The sequence below is a fragment of the Lactuca virosa genome, chromosome 1, assembly GCF_052849685.1.
Source record: "Lactuca virosa cultivar CGN04683 chromosome 1, Lactuca_virosa_CGN04683_v6, whole genome shotgun sequence".
NCBI lineage: Eukaryota > Viridiplantae > Streptophyta > Magnoliopsida > Asterales > Asteraceae > Lactuca > Lactuca virosa.
In genome coordinates, this window is record NC_136426.1 from 205,382,117 (window position 1) to 205,402,732 (window position 20,616).

General features: G+C 32.0%; 1 protein-coding gene and 1 long non-coding RNA gene across 7 annotated transcripts; both read right to left on the reverse strand.

The window, feature by feature from the left end:
• Nucleotides 1–12,216: 12,216 nt before the first annotated feature.
• LOC145126725 (disease resistance protein RUN1-like) lies at nucleotides 12,217–13,723 on the reverse strand. Its single transcript, XM_079062036.1, has 3 exons — nucleotides 13,695–13,723; nucleotides 12,325–13,127; nucleotides 12,217–12,230 (listed from the first exon to the last, which is right to left on the reverse strand). Exons 1-3 carry the CDS (start codon nucleotides 13,721–13,723, stop codon nucleotides 12,217–12,219), a joined length of 846 nt encoding a protein of 281 aa, XP_078918162.1.
• A 2,217-nt stretch (nucleotides 13,724–15,940) lies between these two features.
• Nucleotides 15,941–20,151, reverse strand: LOC145164032 (uncharacterized). 6 transcript variants are annotated; one of them, XR_013739789.1, is made up of 6 exons: nucleotides 19,904–20,151; nucleotides 19,740–19,820; nucleotides 17,057–18,893; nucleotides 16,905–16,959; nucleotides 16,726–16,801; nucleotides 15,941–16,160 (listed from the first exon to the last, which is right to left on the reverse strand). It is a non-coding gene; the product is annotated as an uncharacterized LOC145164032 (long non-coding RNA). The 6 variants fall into 6 exon arrangements; XR_013739790.1 differs by having other exon boundaries at nucleotides 16,905–17,235; nucleotides 18,273–18,893; nucleotides 19,904–20,149; XR_013739787.1 differs by having other exon boundaries at nucleotides 16,905–17,624; nucleotides 18,273–18,893; nucleotides 19,904–20,149.
• Nucleotides 20,152–20,616: the final 465 nt, after the last annotated feature.

Consider the following 20,616-nt stretch of genomic DNA (forward strand, 5'->3'; position numbering starts at 1 on the left):
TCACCCTAACCATTATGTAATGGTTGATTTACAAGGAGCATATCCAATGCCTGATGTTTTGTCCTGACTTCTCCGTACATACATATCAGAACATTCGGCTGCATGAGAAACATTGTATAGTGCTCGACTAAATGTTTTCAATCCGTATAACGCACCACGCAATACACAATTGTAATACCGTACCAATTAATATCCGTAATTAATAGGGACAAACTTTGCTTTTGTTCCGATTTTATATAGTCGTTCGAATTTATAACGTCGGATTTATAAAATGTTGTTTGAAGTTTATAATAATAATAACAGTAATAATATTAATATTAAAATATAAAAAAATATTTAAAAACTGATTTTATATAGCCGTTTGAATTTATAATGTCGTCCGAATTTTAAAATATTATGTGAAATTTATAACAATTTTAATAATAATAATAATAATATAAATTAAAAAAAATTAAAAACAGAAAAAAAATATCATCCGAATTTTAAAATTTTATGCGAAATTTATAACAATAATAATAAAAAGAATATATAAATTAAAAAAGAATTAAAAACAACTAAAAAAACAAAATAACAAAAAAACAAAAGATAAATCGGGGTGCGATTGAAAAGGAGGGGTTACTTATAGAAAACCCGAAATTTATCTCATTGTTTCTCTGTCTTCTCGCCTTATAGGATGGCTGATTCATCTGTGAACATCAAAGCTTTTGGAATGACTTCTTCAAGAGAATATCATTTCCGTTCATTGCAACCCTGTTGTAGGATTCTTCTGATAAACCCCAGGTCATGGAGGCTTTGCGATGATCCTTTCTAATTTTTGCGTATCCTACACTAGCAAGAACCCTAAGTTAAAGGAGGTCAGACCATGGTTGGTATTGAGAGTTAATGGCGCAAAAATTGGTAAATACTCAATACCTTTCCTCAATCGTTTTTTAATTGCATACAGGAGGTCATTTTATTCCTCTTCTTCTTCAGGTCGGTAAGAAGGTTTTCTTTTTTACCTTTCTAACTATTAAGTTTATTTTTTCTTTTACATATTCGTTTTTTATTTGGATTCAAATAAGTTTCTGCTTATTTTAGGATGAGTTGTTTGGTAATCTTGATGCTTATATAATTTTACATGGAAAAATTCATTTCAAGTTTTTATAATCTTGATGCTTGGGTCGGATTCAAAGAACGAGTTTAATTGCTTTTTAGGTGGTCTATGTTAAGATGCATATTACATGATTGATAAAATGCCTTAATAAAATTGAATCTATTTTAAAACTTTAAAACTTTTAAACCATCAGCATGATGGAATTCCATAATCAATAATTCCTTAAGCCTAGCTTATTCCCCCATCAAATCATCTGTGTTGACCACAAAGGTTTTTCTTTATGACATGATGCAAGTTTCATTGCTTTTTGTTTGAATCTGATGTAAATTTTGTTTTTTTGCAATTTAATACACATCTCTTTGTTTGAATCTGTATAATACTTTTATCTGAGAATGTTACTGATCATATAATTTCGTTTTCTTGACTGTTAAATTTGTTTTCTTGTTTTTGAATGTGATGTAAATTTTGTTTTTTTCATACACTATGATACATTTTTTGATTTCTTACACAGTTAAATATATATTTTTTAATCTGATGGAATTATTGATTTTATTCTCACACTTGATACAGTTAATAGGAAGGAGAAAATCCTTGTCGTCAATAGTCACCAAACCAAGAATTTTTCCTCCAGTCCATTGCATCATGTATATATGCCTTACCTCAAAATCACAACCACATTACTCTAAAATATATTCGTGAAGTCTACAAGAAATGAGAATTTAGAATTCTATGAGAATGAATTTTTATCCACATAGATTCTCTTCAAAATGGTTGTCAGTGGGTCCAATGTTGGAAATTTATTATTGCAAGAATTACAAGAAGAAAGTGGAATATGAACATGACTAAAGAATCTATCTATTAATAATATATATTGAAATTGTTTGTATAGTTTTATGTTGAATCCCCCTAATTCTAAAACGCCTTTGTTAGAAAAGACCATCTTCCAATTCATCAAGCTACTATTGTTACAAATAATAATCATCTAGAGGTTTTGACCAAAAGTTTGTTTTTCAAAATTTTATTTAACAATTAAGTATAGCTTCAAAAATATTTACTAAATAGGATTCAAGTGTTGCAGAAGGTCAGGCGCTGGGAGGAGGTGTGGCTGGAGATAGGTTCGCGTCAGACTTTGGTGTAGCGTGGTGAGTTTGATTGATTTAGGGCACCTCATTTTTTAAATTAAATTGGTAAATCACCTTGTTTCGTAAATAAGTTTAAAACTATATTTATATGGTAAATTATTTTTTCAAACACACTTATTTGGTCAACAACTCTAATAATTTATATTAGACAAAATTGCAAAAATAGTCCCTGTGGTATGCAAATTTTTGGGGTTTTAGTCCAAACCTCGAGTTTTTTTGGATTCATGGTCCTTTTGAAGTGGTTTGTATGTGAAAACGGTCCTTCCGAAAATTGAAATGTCTATAATACCCTTGGGGTATTTATTTTTCATTTTTCTTTCATTTTTCTTAAAATTTAATATTTATTTATTTATTTTAACAATTAAAAAAATAAAAAAGGGACCACCTCTCTCTCTCTCTCTCTCTCTCTCTCTCTCTCTCTCTCTCTCTCCGTTGAATTTTTCTGCTGCCATCAAAGAGTAAAAAAACCTTTCTCCTTCCTCCATTTTTCTAATCGATCAGAACAACAATCCAAAGATCCCCAATTTGGTGTTGCTTCCGTTCAACATCCTTCTCCGATCAACAGAGAACTGAAGCCCTTCGGGTAAAAAAAGAAAGAAGTTGCCAAAACAGCCGTTCTCCTTTCACGATCAGACGAGGATCGAAGATCCTCCCCCGATTTCTACCTTTGTTCTTCTTCACGATCGGTCAAAGACCGGAGACCCTTTCCCTTCGATTCCACAGTCGTCCGCAACGACTTTCTGCCGGCTCTTCCTCTCCTCGCAATTTCTCAGCCACCACCGGAGGTGCTTCCTGTTTGTGTTCTTTTTCTTTCCCTTCCCAATCTGTTGAAAACGATGATCCCCCCTTCATTTTTGTTTAAATAGTTAACCCAAACACCGCCTTTCCTTGACAGATCGATTCTCCAAAAGCATAGAAAGAATCTGGAAGCAGTCAACTTCCAAATGGGTATGGTGTATGGGTTCCTTTCGAAATGGGTCTGGTGTGGAGCTATCGGTCCGATAGCTGAGGAAAGTATGCGAGATGTAAACTAAAAATCTAGGTTGGGGGTCGATTCTTGAAGATGAAAGGTCTTGTTCAAGATGATATCAACTCAATCGATCCCACTAGCTAACCACCAGATGATTTTCCTGGTTTGGGTGATTTTTACAGATTGAAAATTGTTGAGTTCTTGAAGTTCGTAATTGAGATCCTAAAATCGAGTTAAAGTCTCGATTTGTTACGAATAGGCAGTGGGTTTAGGATTTGTTTATTCATCATATTTTTTTTGTTCATCTTCATGTTCAGATAAGAACACCTAGAAACATAACAATTTTTTATTACGTTCAACATGTTTTACATTGTATTTTAATCGGTGTTATAAAGCTTAAAATTATGCTCTTCATAAGCTTGAACATTGATGAGAGAGAGAGAGAGAGAGTGAGTGAGAGAGCCCTATATTTTTAATTTAATAAAACATTAAATTAAATAGAAAAAAGATTAAAAAAAAATATCAGGAGGGCACATTAGTCATTTCAGTTTAGCAAGGGACTAATTTCACATACAAACCACTCCAAAAGGACCATGAATCCAAAAAACTTAGGGTTTGGACTAAAACCCCAAAAAATTGCATACCACAGGGACCATTTTTGCAATTTTGTCTTTATATTAAGCCTATGTTTGACATAATAACTAAAAAAGCTAGTTGTTAGCTGAAAAACTAGCTAATAGCTGAAAAGTTAGCTGATAGCTGAATAGCTAGCTGGTAAAAAATGACGTTTGGTAAAAGTACATGATTGATAAACTAGCTAAAAAATATAAAATGACATACTATCGTATTTAAAAGAATATGTTTTCTTTAATTAATTAAGGTGTATATTTGGAAAATTTTAAAAAACTCATAAAAAACTAGTTTAAGTGGTTTTTTAAAAATATAGCTTATAGGCTGCTTTTTGGTTTGCCAAACATTAGGGGTGTGTATGGGGCGGTTTGGTTCGGTTATTGGTTAAAACCGAACCATAACCATTATGATTGGTTAATGCATTTTGGTAACCATTGGGTATGGGTAATATTGGTTATGGTTAATGGTTATTATTGGTTAACCATAATGTTGAAAATAATATAAATGACGGAAGTATATTGACATAAAAAATGAAAATAGAATACTAAAAAGTCCTCGACACCAATGTTTGTAACCTAGCTTATACTAATAGAATAAAATGTGTACCTTTAATATTTAGAGTGAGATAACACATAGTCACATTCAAAATCAAAAAAATTCAATAAAAATATAAAACATTAAAAAAATTGACATTAATAATCTCATATATTGATAATTGATATTAATATTAAAATAAAGCCAAACATTCATACACGTTACGTTCAATACGATTAAATCAAAAACTATAAAATAAAAGAGTCAAACATTTATATTATGTGTTATTGGATAAAAAAAAGACAATCGCTCATATACATTCAATGTGATTAAGTCAAAAACAAGAATTAAAAAAAGCCAAAAAAATACATTCTTAATATATCACAGAGTCAAGAAGAACCAAGAACTTAACTTACCTAGAAGTCTTGATTATAAAGTCAAAAAATCATTCGAATAGGACTATAAAGTCAAAACAATCTTTGATTAGGATTAACGGTGTGACAAGCCTTCGATTACGATTATGAGTGTAAAGATTAAACTACTTGTGAATAATTTTTATAAATTGTAGAATTAGCCGATTAGGAATTACAACATTAATCAATAATCTAACTCAATGCATGATTGGAAGATTTTGTGTGTCTCCGTGATCAGCCTTTGATGGTTTGATTGCTCATTCGTCTCCTGATAAGTGAGGATTAATGGATTATATTTTCAATATTTTAATGGATCTTAGATAAGTTTGACTATATTATTTTATGTATAATCTATAATTCTTATATATTAAAATATAAAGTTGGCGGTTTGGTTAATAATGGTTCGGTTAACCTATAAAACCATAACCGAACCGTTAGTTATCGGTTAACAAAAATTAGAAACCGAACCAACGGTTTTTATAATGGTTCGGTTATTATGGTTCGGTTATATCGGTTAATTTGATTTTGGTTCGGTTTATTGGTTATTATGCTCACCCCTACCAAACATGACAATTTAAAAAAGCTCAAAAAATAAGCTAGCTTATCAGCTAGCTGTGTAGCGTCAAACATAGCCTAAAAGTATTTATATTGTGTATCTATCTATCTACTCTCTAATAAACAAAACCTTTAAATATCACGTTTCAATTCTTAATTGACACGTGACAATTTTTAAGAAATTCCTAATTTTCAAATTTTTTTTGGTATTTCCTTATTTTCGAAAACCGGAAAGTATTTATAAGGAATTCAAAATTCAAGTTTCCGTTTTTTTTGGTAATTGTATCCTATCCTAATAACATAAATATTATAAAAACTAAGAAGTAGTTATAAAGAATTTTCAATTTTTCCGTTAATTTTTTTGGGTAACCAGTAAACCATCTTTGATTTAAAAATTCATATACTTCCTTTAATCCAATTTCATGCTTTTTATTTAAAGTTTGAATTTAGTCCCTATACTTTGTTAGTGTACCAACATAAGTCTGTGTAACTTTTTTTTTCCAATAACTTTTTACACATATAATTACTTTTTTATCTTTAAATAATTATCAAAAATTATATTAGTTTGCTTTCAATCACAAATATATACAACTTTTTTTAACACAATAAATTATTATTGTTAAATTTTAGTTTACAAAATTAATGTTTCATCATTAACGTTTAATTTTTAAAAAAATTTATACATACAAAGAGCTTAGTAATAATATAAAATAACAATGACTTTATCACATACATTACGTAAATTCTAATATTAATATGAATCATATATTTATCTATACACTTTTATATAGTACATATTCCTTTTATAAATTATCTATATCTTATAAAAAGGTTATATATTTTTCATGTTTTCAAGACATATATCATATATTTCATTATATAATCATTTTAACCTCCTCCCACCTATGTACTACTTAGTTAACTGAAATACTTATTTAACAAATGTCTCAAGATGATACACTTTAATAAAATATATGATATATTTTTCTTTTATAAGGTATGGACATTATCGGTAGTATTTTTTTAAGTTAAAATATAGAAAAAAAATATCAAATATAAAAAAAATGTATTTTATATTGTAAGTAAAAATACAACATCATTAGCAATTGCTATCAAATTTAATTAATAACTTACTATATTACATTACGTACATCATATATTCATCATATATATTATATTTGTATACATAACTATGTACTTTTACATTCTACAAAAACAATAAGAATTTTTTTAATCGTTATATTTAATTTGAAATACATACAAAGTCCGGAGTAAAAATAAATAATTACAATTAGTTTATCACATACTTTTTATAAATTATAATATTAATATGAAACATATAATCTAAAATGTGTTTTTTTGTTTGTTTAACCATTATTAATTTATTTTACTAAACCTTTCATTACAATACATTACAATTTATGTACTACTTAGTTCAATTAAACACTTCTTTAGAAAAAGTTCTTAAAATAATACTCCCTCCGTCCCAAAATAATAGTCCACAGACAAAAAACACACAGTTTAAGAAAATATCAATTACCATTAACTTTATTAAAGGAAATGACAGTCTTACCCTTCTGTTGCATTTAATTCTATGGTAGTTGCATTTAATTTATGGTAATTTAACTAATAATGAGGGGTATTATGGTAAAAGACATTTATTTTTAGAAGTAGACAATTATTTTGGGACAAACCGAAAAGGAAACATGTACTATTAATATGGGACGGAGGGAGTACGATTTATTCTTACCTTCTTTTTGTTTAACTAACTAATACTCTTCTGTAGATTCTATAAGCAATATGGAGTGAATTGACATTAAAAATATGAGAAATTTGAGAAAATCATAACTAAAAACAATATCGAACATCGAACTTTTATTTCGAGGTTGTCTTTAACACATTCAGATGTCAAAATTCCATTCAAATTCAAAATGAGACAATTTTCGTAGCCTGTTTGTTTTGCTATGACCATAAATAAAAGTCAATGTTAATCGAAGTCAAAGGTTCATTTTTTTTTTACAAGAACCAATTTTCTCACACGGTCAGTTATATGTTGATTTATCCTGAAAAATAAGCATTTAATTATTGAAGTTATTGATTTTAGATAAAAATTGTAATTTAACCGATATAACGTCAAATGATATATACAAAGAAGTGTTTCAACATGTAATTTAAAAGATTTTCTTTTTTACTTATCAAATTCATCCGGCTTTACTTACAATCTAAAATACATTGCTTTTTATTATGTTGACATTTAATCTTATTTTTTTCTATATAATAAAAATTTGAACATGCATACCGTGGTTTCCACGAGTTATAACCTAGTATGTTTATATATACCTGTTTGGTCATAATAGAGGTATCCCTGAATAAAAAAACATCCATTTCTTTCATCTTTTTTATGGAACAAAAAATTACAACTCTTGTCTCATTCATCTTAATCCCAAACCTAGTCCCGTCGTGTCTCACCATTTTGGATGACACAAAATATTGCAATTTGTGAGTTTCATTTTCTGTCATAAGGGTCGGAATACTCCGATGGTTTTTCTTATTTAACAATCAGAAAAAATGTTTACAATAGCACTTTTGGAAATATCACCTTGTTTAATTTGGCAAAAGAAACACAAGATTTTTGAGTTGCATTTTACTGCCCAATTTCTAACAAATACTCTTTTGCAGATTCTATAAGCAATATGGAGTAAATTGACACTAAAAATATGAGAAATTTGAGAAAATCATAACTAAAAACAATATCGAACATTAAACTTTTATTTCGAGGTTGTCTTTAACGCCTTCGGACGTCAAAATTCCATTCAAATTCAAAATGAGACAATTTTCGTTGGCTGTTTGTTTTGCTATGACCATAAATAAAAGTCAATGTTAATCGAAGTCAAAGGTTCATTTTTTTTTACAAGAACCAATTTTCTCACACGGTCGGTTATATGTTGCTTTACCTAGAAAAATAAGCATTTAATTATTGAAGTTATTGATTTTAGATAAAAACTGTAATTTAACCGATATAACGTCAAATGATATATACAAAGAAGTGTTTCAAAATGTAATTTAAAAGATTTTCTTTTTTACTTATCAAATTCATCCGGCTTTACTTACAATCTGAAATACATTGCTTTTTAGTATGTTGACATTTAATTTTATTTTTGTCTATATAATAAAATTTTGAACATACCTATCGTGGTTTCCATGGGTTATAACCTAGTATGTTTATATACACCTGTTTGGTCATAATAGAGGTATCCCTAAATAAAAAAAACATCCCTTTCTTTCATCTTTTTTATGGAACAAAAAATTACAACTCTTGTCTCATTCATCTTAATCCCAAACCTAGTCCGGCCTTGTCTCACCATTTTGGATGACACAAAATATTGCAATTTGTGAGTTTCATTTTCTGTCATTAGGGTCGGAATACTCCGATGGTTTTTCTGATTTAACAATCAGAAAAAACGTTTACAATAGCACTTTTGGAAATATCACCTTGTTTAATTTGGCAAAAGAAACACAAGAGTTTTGAGTTGCATTTGACTGATCCTGTTCTTTAAGGAATCTACCCAATTATAGCAAATACCTCTAATGAAAGTTGCATATCCTCGTTACCGTGCTCCCAGGAATTTTTCTCTGTAGGTGATTCTTGTTATACCCTGTGGAATTTACAATAGGTTAGATATATCAAAAGACATCCTCTTGTTCATTTAGTTATTTTTCTTCAAAGACGTAAATAACTACATATACCAACTTAAAGGATAACATTCAGCTTTCTGGTTATTTTGATTAGCTCTCAAAATTCCTTTTTTTTCCTTGTGTCTTTCAAAGTTTCAGTCAGAATCTAAAGCATGATGAGCATATACAGACATATAGAAGCTTAAAAGGAACTTCTGCAAACATCGAACCTACTAGAGGTAGATAGTGTTTTTTTTTACACATAAGTTATAGCTAGGACAGAGCAAAAGATAGGGGGCATTCTTATGTGGTTTTGGATGATATTCTTTCCTTATAAGGAGACAAATATATATATATATATATATATATATATATATATATATATATATATATTAGTAACTGTTGATCATAAGATTAGTTTAATTACCCAAAAAAATGTATTATATAGTAAACTCTGTTCTGTAATAGGCTGTGTTTTTGGTAGAGGAGATAAATACATATAAACAAAATACATCCAACCCACTATTGCGGTAAATTTTTGAACATGAACGTTTAGAAGATCCAACTCTTTGAGATTACAAAATACTAAAACAAAATGCGCCTTCATTGCCATTAGAAAACAATGAAACAAACCTAAAAGAATACCTGCTTGCTTCCTTAGAATCGCAGAGCTGTAGAGTTATTTATTTATGTGAAAATATATTAGAAATGAGCTTGTGACAGTTAGTTTTCGGGAAATAAAAGTACCTTTGGGGCCATCATCCAGTATGCCAGATTTCCTTTCAGAGAGAGCCCTGAATTGCACTAGCTCATCTAATAAAAAGAAACGGATTAAAGATTTGAAAGTGATTGCAGATAATGAAACCATGATTTATTTATCATCAAAACATTATCATTTTAGTTAAATCAGCTCTAGATATATAAGAAGTAATACAAAAGAATGATATCTACCTTTAAAGTGGGCACCATCTCCATACAAAGACTCTAACGATTGTACACGAATATCAATTTCAGTCAGCAAAAACCGCCATATGGTTAGAATGTACTCTCCTGTTGTTAACTGAAATACAGTCAAATCTTCACCAATAATGTGATTCCAGGACTTATAATAACTCAACGCATCTTCTTCTTCATCATCCATCTCTCCATCATCATCATAAACAAAACTCACCCCACACTCAACATGAAGTGGTTCTGGGCTCATGGTAATAGTAATCTGATCACCACATTCCATATCATTCATCCCAAACATCCAATGGCTTAACAATGTCACACACTTTCCAATAACATCGACTCTGCGAATGTAATGTTGGTATTTCCAGATGCGGTTCTTTTGTAATATTACTAATTATGATCACTGGCAAATAAAAGAAGCCGTAATGTAGATATCGAGATCTCAGCACACAACAGAAATTCAATCCTCTGAGCTTGTTTGGAGATGATGGGATGGTAAATGACATTGATGACCCCGTGCGTCTATCTACAATCCAATTCGGCATTTCTTCGCCTCCATAAATTGTGCTGAATATTCCAATTCATAATACATCTGCCAAATACAACAACCTTCATTAATTATATATATACATGCATAATCACACAAAGGCATATAGTAAAATAGAGCAAACCTGGATAAAAGATTCCTCTATTCTATCATCAAGATAACTTCTGAAGCGACTTAAAATAAGGAAGTCTAGCTCAGTCCAGCCCAAACTACGTAACACCTTTTCCTCAACAACTCCAAAGGATTCGATTTTCACCATGCCTTCAATTTCAAAATAAGAAGGTGCTAACATCTTCCAGTCTATTAAGAACAAGAGTGGGGACATTTGTGGATCAAATACAACTTTTCGTAGCAAATGCTTACTAGAATCAAAATGGAGTTGCATAAATGTCAATGTATGTGGAGGATGCTCTACTGACGTCAGCATATTACATTTTACCATACTAAGTCTCTTAAGCCTAGGAAGGCTTCTCACACAATTAGGCAGGGAAACGATAGGATTGGCATCTAAATATAATTCTTCCAACATGAATAGACAACTGAAGTCCATGGGAAAGGATTCGGTAGACAAATTATTATTTGCAAGTGACAAACTTACTAAACATCTTGGTAAAGGAACCATAAAGAACTTGAAATCACTTGGTATAGCCTCAAGCTTTTCCGTTGAATCCATATTTTTGATCTCGTTATGAGATTCACCGAGACGAAATCCATTTAGCATGAAAATTTTAACCTTCTATAACATGGTTATGTTTCTTGGAAATTTTTTAAGCTTGTTGCAGTAGCTCACATCGATGAAGACAAGTTCAACACATTGCTCAATCGATTCACAAACTTCATGCAAACCAATGCAACCTCTAAGCATCAACCTCTCAATTTTAGGGAGCTGGTCAAAGCTACAAAGATTACGAAGTTGTTCACAGAAACTTAAATTAAGAATCTTCAACGATCCAAACAACCTTTTATCTTTTGAGCACGATCGAAGCATTTTCTGAAACAGGAGCAAGTTAAAATAGAAATCAATTTCATAAACTTAGCATGGAAAAGTAACTAATGAAGATAAGTTACCTTTTGCTTCCTCCGAAGCCGTTGTGGATTACCATAACAAACACCAAACGATTCCATATTGCTATATGAGATGTCAAGAGCAACCAGATTCTCCATCGGTAAGTCCGAAGGTATAGACTTCATAGGGAATCCATGCATACACAACCATTTCAATTCTTTTGGAAAATTCTTGTGAGATCCGGTTATTTGCACATAGTTAAGTTGTAGCAACATTAGACTATCCATCTTACTCAATGCATCTATTTCTAACTCAAGTGATTCATGTAACTTCTCTTTCTCGAGCATTTTGATGTCAAGGGTGAGGCCTAGAACATTTTCCGTACCCTAAAAAGAAAAAGGATGCAAAATTATTTTAAATTGTTATAGATATTTAATGCTTTATAAAATGTATACACAACTTCTTACCTTTTTTTGTTTCAACACTCTGAATGACTCATGACCCCATAATCGGCTTCGTTCCCATGGCTTGTAAAGTGATTCTTCACGTACCACAAATCTTCCCATCTCTTGAACCAACTGATGCATCATCAATTCCATAATCATCAATTCTTGATTCCATGTGATACTAAGCAAGCATTTGTCAGTAAGATTCGTGATCCCGGATCTTGTCTCTATATCACATGCATCTAAGATTGTTAGAGTAACATCTCTATCCATTCCAACAAAAATACAAGCAATATGCTTAAACAGCTCCTTATCATTTTCTGATGGCAAAGAGTCAAAGCTCATTCTCAAGACATTACTTATAGGGGAATCATTTTCTTTCTTTAGCCTGTCTATGTATCCCTCCCAATAAGTTACATCTCGATTATGTAGAGACCTACCCAAAACTTTTAGAGCCATTGGATGTCCTTCACAATACTTCACAATATTTTCCGACACCTCTTCATAACCTAGCTTCAGATCATTGCACATAAATGCATCATAACACAAAAGTTTTTGTGATTCAATCATAGATAAACCTTCAAGCTTGTGCTCCGCATACTTTGGTTTAATGTTCGTTTTGAATAGTGAACAACTATGTGTCAACCATGTGTCCTTTGTTGTTTTTATGACTTTACTTCCTGGATGCAAACCTTTGCTTCCAAGTAAAGCATCTAATTGGTTGAGACTGCCAATATCATCCAGAATTAGAAACACCTTCTTACGGGCGAATGCATTCTCTATCATTGAGGTGTATATAGAAACATCATGAAGTTGAACCGATCTTGATCTTGAAATGTCATCATAGAGTTGTTTTTGTACATCAATCATTCCATTATATTTTTCATCACATCTCCTACTGATATTTTCAATGAAGCTGCTTGTATCAAATTCATTAGAATGTAACACATAGGCTGATTTGGCTAAAGACGTCTTGCCGATCCCACCTAAACCCAAAATAGTGAGTACATCTGCCGTATGTGAGGATGTATCTTTCAACCATGAAGTGACGAATTTAATGGAATTGTCTATCCGAATAAGTTGTGGCAGTGGAAACCTTGATGATATGCGTAATTTAACGAAGATGTCCTTAACAATTTCATCAATAAGATCCACCTCTATCCTGGAATTGGATTCTAGTTAGAACCACAAAACACAATCACTACAAGAAAAAAGGGTATTAGCGGCGACAAAAATCGCCGCTATTGCTTACCAAAGTCGCCGCTAATACCTTTACCGGCGACACGTCGCCGCTATTGACTCGTCGCTATTGCTCAAAAATGTGACAATCCGAAATTTTTATCTTGTACACTTATTCAAATAAATGAAGATCGGACTCATTTTTACTATTTTCTAGCACGGTTGGGAGTCAATTAGAGTGTTTAAAGCGTAGTATAATCAAGGTATGAGTCGTGGGAGGAGCATTGTGGGTGTATCACCTTGCAATTGAGCCAAACACACCAACACAAGGTGTGTGCGGCCGCACACAAGAGTGTGCGGCCACACACCCATCCCAACCGCACACTCCCCCTATATATTCAAGACTTAGTCATTTTTGAACACTTTTCCCACTTCTTCAAAGCTAGAACTCGAAATCCTCTCAAGTATCATCCAAATCTTCATCTTGATCTTCATAAAAGGTAGTAATCTTTCCTTTTATTTGTTGATACACGACCATAACTAGCAAAACCTTTGAGTTTGATCCATGAAAACATCCATTTTTAGTCAAGAACACCAAGAACACCAAGAACACCAAGAACACACACTAGTTTTGGACCTTAAAACACCCTTTCAAGCCTCTATAACGTGTATACACTTATCATAACTTGTTATATGCTAAGAACACTTGATGATATGCTAGAAAAACATGATTTTATCATCTTCATAAAGGGTGTGCGGCCGCACACATCATGGTGGCCGCACACAACCCTTTTAGGTCCAAATATGACAATAAACTCCATATAAGGCTAAAGCATGAAGTAAGAAACCTTCCTAGTTGAGTCCTAAAGCCTTAAAATACGTTTTGGCATATTCCATAGGGAGTGTGCGGCCGCACACTCACCCTGGCCGCACACCCTGGCCGCACACACACAAATAGTGTGTATTTTGACCATACACTCCCTCGTATAGCCATATACCCCTTATATACAATCATATATGGTTGTAACACTTCAAAATAAGTGTTTACTAGTCCCTAAGGTGCTTTCAATTCAATAATTAGTTGTTATAAGCACTAATTATATTCATATATGTATCATTATATGTTAAATAGGATCCGCGTGTGTGTTCAAGTCTTCACTTGACACTTAGCATCCTATACAGTCCGTTCATCCAAACCACCCACTACAGGTGAGTTCATACCCCTTAATCAATCTTTTAAGTGATTTTAAATGCTTTAATGGGGGGGGGGGGGAATACAAGTAGAAAACAACATGTTATAGAATCAATCACATGTGATTTATAACTGTGTTTTCAACCAACTGATTTCACATACTTCAAAATGTGATAAACACAATGATTTTCAGTCCTGTTATACTTTGTTATCAAATGAATTACTTTTGAAAGGTCTTATAAAATGACAATCAAGTCATCATTATTTATTGTTCAAAACTCTTAAATGTTTTACAAAACCTCTTTCAACTTATTGTTAAAACCATATCTAAACACTTATGTTTCATGTATATATGTATTGATATGAGAGATTTCATTCTTCATTCAGTTCCAACACTCTTGGGTAGCAAGGGTGTATAAACCTACTTTGACACTCAACTTACATTCCAGTAAACTATTATAGGTATAGTTTAGGGGATACAAAACATTATTCCTACTACAAGGAATTACACCAGAGTCAGTTCATTCATGAGTCTATACTAATACATCACACACCATATGAAGAGATACTATTACATGGATACTTGTAGATAGATACTTTTGCGTAGATACTTTTACATGGATACTGTTACATAGATACCATATGATGAGATACATTTACATATTATATGTGTAGATACTATTATATATGTACGGGACTAACCATTCTACACCCAGCTGTTAGCTACAGAGGGAAAATGCAGATCGACGGATGTCTACGGTTAATACTATTCGGCATCTTCCATGTCGTGTTTATCCTAGTACCAAAGGATAATACTTAAATGATTATATAATTTCCCTTTTACTTTTATTTTGTGACACATTCACATAAACGATGAGGTAGACTATATATTTATAATAATAGTCACATGGGAAAAACTTTCATTTACACAGGAATGCAAACTTCAAAGAATTTGGGTCTTGGTAGAAGACTACCTTTTATACTAGTAGGAAATATGGGATTTTCTAGGGTTTTCACATTTATATCAACTGTTTCATCAACAATTGCATGTCTTTCATAACAACTTTCCAAATCAATGACACTAAAATACTTATGAATTCACCAGCTTTATGCTGACAAACTCTTTCAAAATAACTTGTATTCTCAGGTCACCAGTAGACAGGTACGATGACCAGGTTTTGAGAAGACGGAGCACAGACAAGACTCGTCTTTTATTTTGATTACAGATTTTGGTGTCTTATTACAATGAAAGAACACTCATGTATTAAAAATTTACTTTTAATGCAATGGATGATGTTGTTGCTTGTTTACTACTTTGCACTGTTATGATACTTTACATGACGTCATCCACCCCTGAACGTTTCCGCCGTTCTTGATTTTGGGGTCTGACAAAAAAGTCGCCGCTAATACTCATTGTCGCCGCTAATGATATTGTCGCCGCTAATGGTATGTGTCGCCGCTAATGCTCTAGTCGCCACTAATTCTCTATGTCGCCGCTAATAGCGTCGCCGCTATTTCCTTTTTTTATTTATTTTTTTTAAAAATCAGCCATTTTCGGGTGTCCAAAAAGTAATACATAAGAACGTTAAATCCAGAAAAACAGATACGTTAAAATGCAGAAAAACAATTACATAACATCTATGTTTTATAATACTATACATACACCAAAATAAATAACAAAATTCTTATAAATTTATGTCATACTACAATCTCTAATAAAAGATCAAACTAATACGATGTGTCATCATCCCCGCCACCCTCGTTCCCTTCTATAAGTTCCGCAATAGACTTCGGATCATTAGACATTGATGGAAGATTCTCCAACTACATAGTAAATAACAACATATAAACTTGTAAGTTAAAATATTAACATAAACCAAACCAAAAATTACCAAATGATAAGAAAACTACCAATTACCAATTTATCTATAAATCAACAAACTATAAAATTAATAAACCAACTAACTAACATTAACCTTCCAAGTTAGACTCCGGATCCTATTTGGTTTTTGTTTGTTTTTTCCATTATGACATTGTAGTTTACACATTGTATACAAATATACTCCAAATTGCATACAAATACACACGTACATACATTGTACACATATATACATACTTTTATACACATAAAACAACCATCAACACAATCCAAATTGCACACAAATACACACATACATACATTGTACACATATATACTTACTTTTTATACACATACATATATGAAATACACACACATATAGCATATTTCACACACATATATGAAATACACACACACACACATATATATATATATATATATATATATATATATATATATATATATATATATATATATATATATAATACACACACAAATGCAAACACATACAACAAATTACAAAAAATGCACCTGTGGTCCCCAAAATTTTGCCATCTTTTAACAGGTGGTGGTAGTCTTCGGTGCAACAATGGTGGTGGTGGTGTGACTTAAGACAACAAAAACCAACAAAAAAAAAACAATTAGGTCTGGAATTCTGGTCAAAAATGAAAGAGAAAGAGAAATGAGGGAAGAGGGAAGAAGGAACATACCGTAGCCGGTGACAGCAACACTCGATAGTAGCCTTGGTCACAATGGAGGAAAAATCTATGATGAAAATATTATGTGCAACTAATCACAAATACAAGTAGAAATCGATAGTAAAATAGAAGGAAAAGAAGAAATGAGGAACAAAAACACAAACCACAGAGGAAATCGACAGCAATAATGTCGAAATTAATGTCACAGTGGAATCATTGGAGATGTGGAAGTGGGGAGTTTCCAGTGGTCTATAGGCGTCGCTGGTATGTCTTCTATCCTCCGGGAAACTCGATTGAGCGAAAATGGTCGGAGAGAATGGATAAAAACGCAGACAAATGAAAGCTGTGAAAGCAGAAAGGGGGTGTTATTTGCGTCGACCTTTAGCGGCGACATCAATAGCGGCGACAATTAGCCTTTAGCGGCGACAAAAGCCAATAGCGGCGACAACTAACGAGGGAACTTATGCCGCGTTTTTTTTCGACCTTTAGCAGCGACAATTTTCGAACTTTAGCGGCGACAAATTGTCGCCGGTATTGGTTTTGCGCGAAAACGAGGCCCCATCCGTTGGATTAGATACTCGATCGTACGGTTGAAGTTTACCAGAAGGGGATAACGCGGATTCGGGCAACAAGGCATTAGCAGCGACACAATTAGCGGCGACAGTGGCTTTTAGCGGCGACAAAGTGTTGTGTCGCCGCTAAAGCCTTAGTTTCTTGTAGTGAATCCAAAAACTAACATGTTGTATTAGAGATTTAGATTTAATCTAAAGATCCAAATTTAAATTGTATAATAATAAGCTACTATTTAATTAATTTTTTCATATCATAACTATTATCATATTTGTACTTCTAACCAAATAAGCATCTAATGTGTATCTACGAAATCACCAGACCGACGTGGTTTTGCATGAATCGGAACACAATGTCAGTGAATACTTATAAGTTAACCTTTACTAGTTACATGTAAGACCTTCAGAATATCATAACAAACGATGACATGCTATCATGGTAGAATGACATAAACAGTAGTAAATGTATTACGACTTTTGGTTTATTAATAAAAGCATATAAAATCCTTAAAAATGGTTCATCTTAATGAATTAATTTATGATCAAATAATAAATGTGTAGCATATTTGTTACATTAGACAATTTCAGAAAATATAGGGGGTTTTAACACACTAAAAAAATAATATTGGCCTTTTTTAAGGGTTTGATGAAAATAGGTTCGGTTTTTCTGAGGTTTGCCCTAAAATATATGCGTATTTGACGATTATGAAGAAACATATTGAAATGCAAAAGGAGAAGAGGATATCGAGTTTTCATGCGTTAATTAAACAATATTAAAAGAGTCGTGAAATATGGATAAGAACATAGTTACCTGCCATTTATGTGCTTCCCTTTTAAATCAGCAACTTCTCTAAGCGCATTATTCCATCGGTCAATCTTTTAAACAATATTATTCCGCCTCCATTATCTTTTTATGCTTAGTCATTGCATCTCCAAAGCTACCTTCTTGCTTCCTGACATGTGTGGGATCAACGTGATAAAATATAGGTATAAGAATATGGTTGGAGGTCATACGTTGCTCAAGGATCAACACCAATTCGTCCAGAGACCATGTGGAAGTAGCATAATTCTTGGACAACACGATAACAAAAGCCCTAGACGCTTTAATTGCACTCTCCAACTCTGGTTTCAGATCTTCCCCAATTTCAATCTCGTCATTATCCAAGAAGGTAGTGATATTGGCATCAATGAGGGCCTTATGAAGGTAAGTAGTGAAACTATTACGAGTGTCAAAACCTCTAAAACTTAAAAATACGTCATATCTATGACCATGAGTTGATGAAGAAGATGAAGCTCTTTCCGAAATTTCATGGAGAACAACCATTATGATTTATGGGTTATTGACCCTTCACCCTTCCCAATAACCTTGAAGCTTTTTTACCCATGCTTTCCTCACTTCTGGCTCAATCTCAATATCCCATGCAAGATGTCTCTACAAAAAACCAAAATTATTAATAAGTTAATAACTATGCAACTTATGTCTAATCAAACAATTTAAACCTCAACCATTATACCTTATTTTCTAAAAAAAAAAATAAAAAAAAATTAAGTGTTAAAATAACAAAACATATGCACCTCCAAACTTTTTATGTGAATTTAATATGCTTCGGAAATAAGAAACAAATTAAAAGAACCAACACATATACAGCTATGTATGGATATAGAATCACCATAACATTTAGATGGGAATTGTTTAAAAATCGGTACTTAGTTAATTTGATTGGTTGACCTGTTTTCCGGTTAAGTAACATGTCTGACCGAATAAGATATAAATTTCAGAGATGTAAAATTAAAAGCTAAACAAACACTTTGGATGGAAAAGATTCAAATCTGCCTCTTACTAAGAAGCAATAAGAGGTAAACAAACAGCCCCTAACTCACCATAGACATCCCTAAATATTTTCTAAGCAAATTTCATATAAAGTTCAGTTAAGTAATCCTCAAACAAATCAACATCATCCCACGAAAGGAACTGCAAAATATATTGGTAATTCCAGTTTTTTACTGTATATGAACAATCAATTAAAAGACCCAAACACAGTAAAAGATAAGTTTCTTTACATGGTTTTTTATCCCCTGGAATTAACAAAAGAACAATCTTTTGAAATGTGAAATTTTCTATCACTAAATCTAGTATAGAATACATCATCGTCAATTTTCCCTTCTGGTTGCAACTATGATCAATGTTGTAGGTGTTAAATCTACAAAGAAATTCCTTATCTATTTTGTAGCTCAAAACAATAATATAATTCAGCTTAGCAAATAAAGGAATGATTACTTTATGATCTCGGATCTAGCTTCTTCATTGTGTCTGTGAGGTTGAAAAAGGAAGTCAACGTTGAACTCTGTTCTATCCCAACTGAAATAATCGAAATTTCAATCCCTAATTAATGAAAAAGAAAATGATGATGATGTGATCTTTAATTAATAAGATATAATTACCTAACAACATGTGAATCTAACATGAAAGAATGTTCATTCACAGTTACCAGCCTACAGAGCTACAGCGATACCTGAAGCAGTGAGAATAGCAGACGATCTAACAGCGACGCGATCGAGAAGGACTTCGAGTGAAAAATCCAGAGCGAACAGCGCGAAGTTGGCCGTTATACGGCGAGTCAACGAGGAAGGAAGGGAGACAGCGACAGAGGTGAGACAGGATTTTGGGTTTTGTTCCACGATATTTCCTTTTTCAGTTTGATATTTGATTTTCTAGAGTAATTACACGAATGGTCCTTCTTGTTGTCAAAATATTATGGTCTTAGTCAAAAATATTATGGTTTTAGGTGGCTTCAATCTACTTATTGTTCTTTTTCTATAACATAAAATCATTAGGGTTCATGCAACACCTGTAATTTTGGGTAAATATTTTAATCCTTATTTGTAATTTTTTATAAAATTAAATTAAACTCTACATTTAGCTTATTAATAATAATTATTTACATTCCAAATTTAGTTAATTTTAATAACTATATTTAAAATTAACTAATATATGGGATGGAATTAAGGTCAAAAGCGATATGACTTTTGATTAATTCTAATTAACTAGACTTTAGACTTAAATTGTAAAGATGTTAACGTTAAAGAGTTATTAAAAGGTTATAATATTAAGGGTTTTAAATAGAATTGATACTGGAGTTGAACAAAAAATTAAA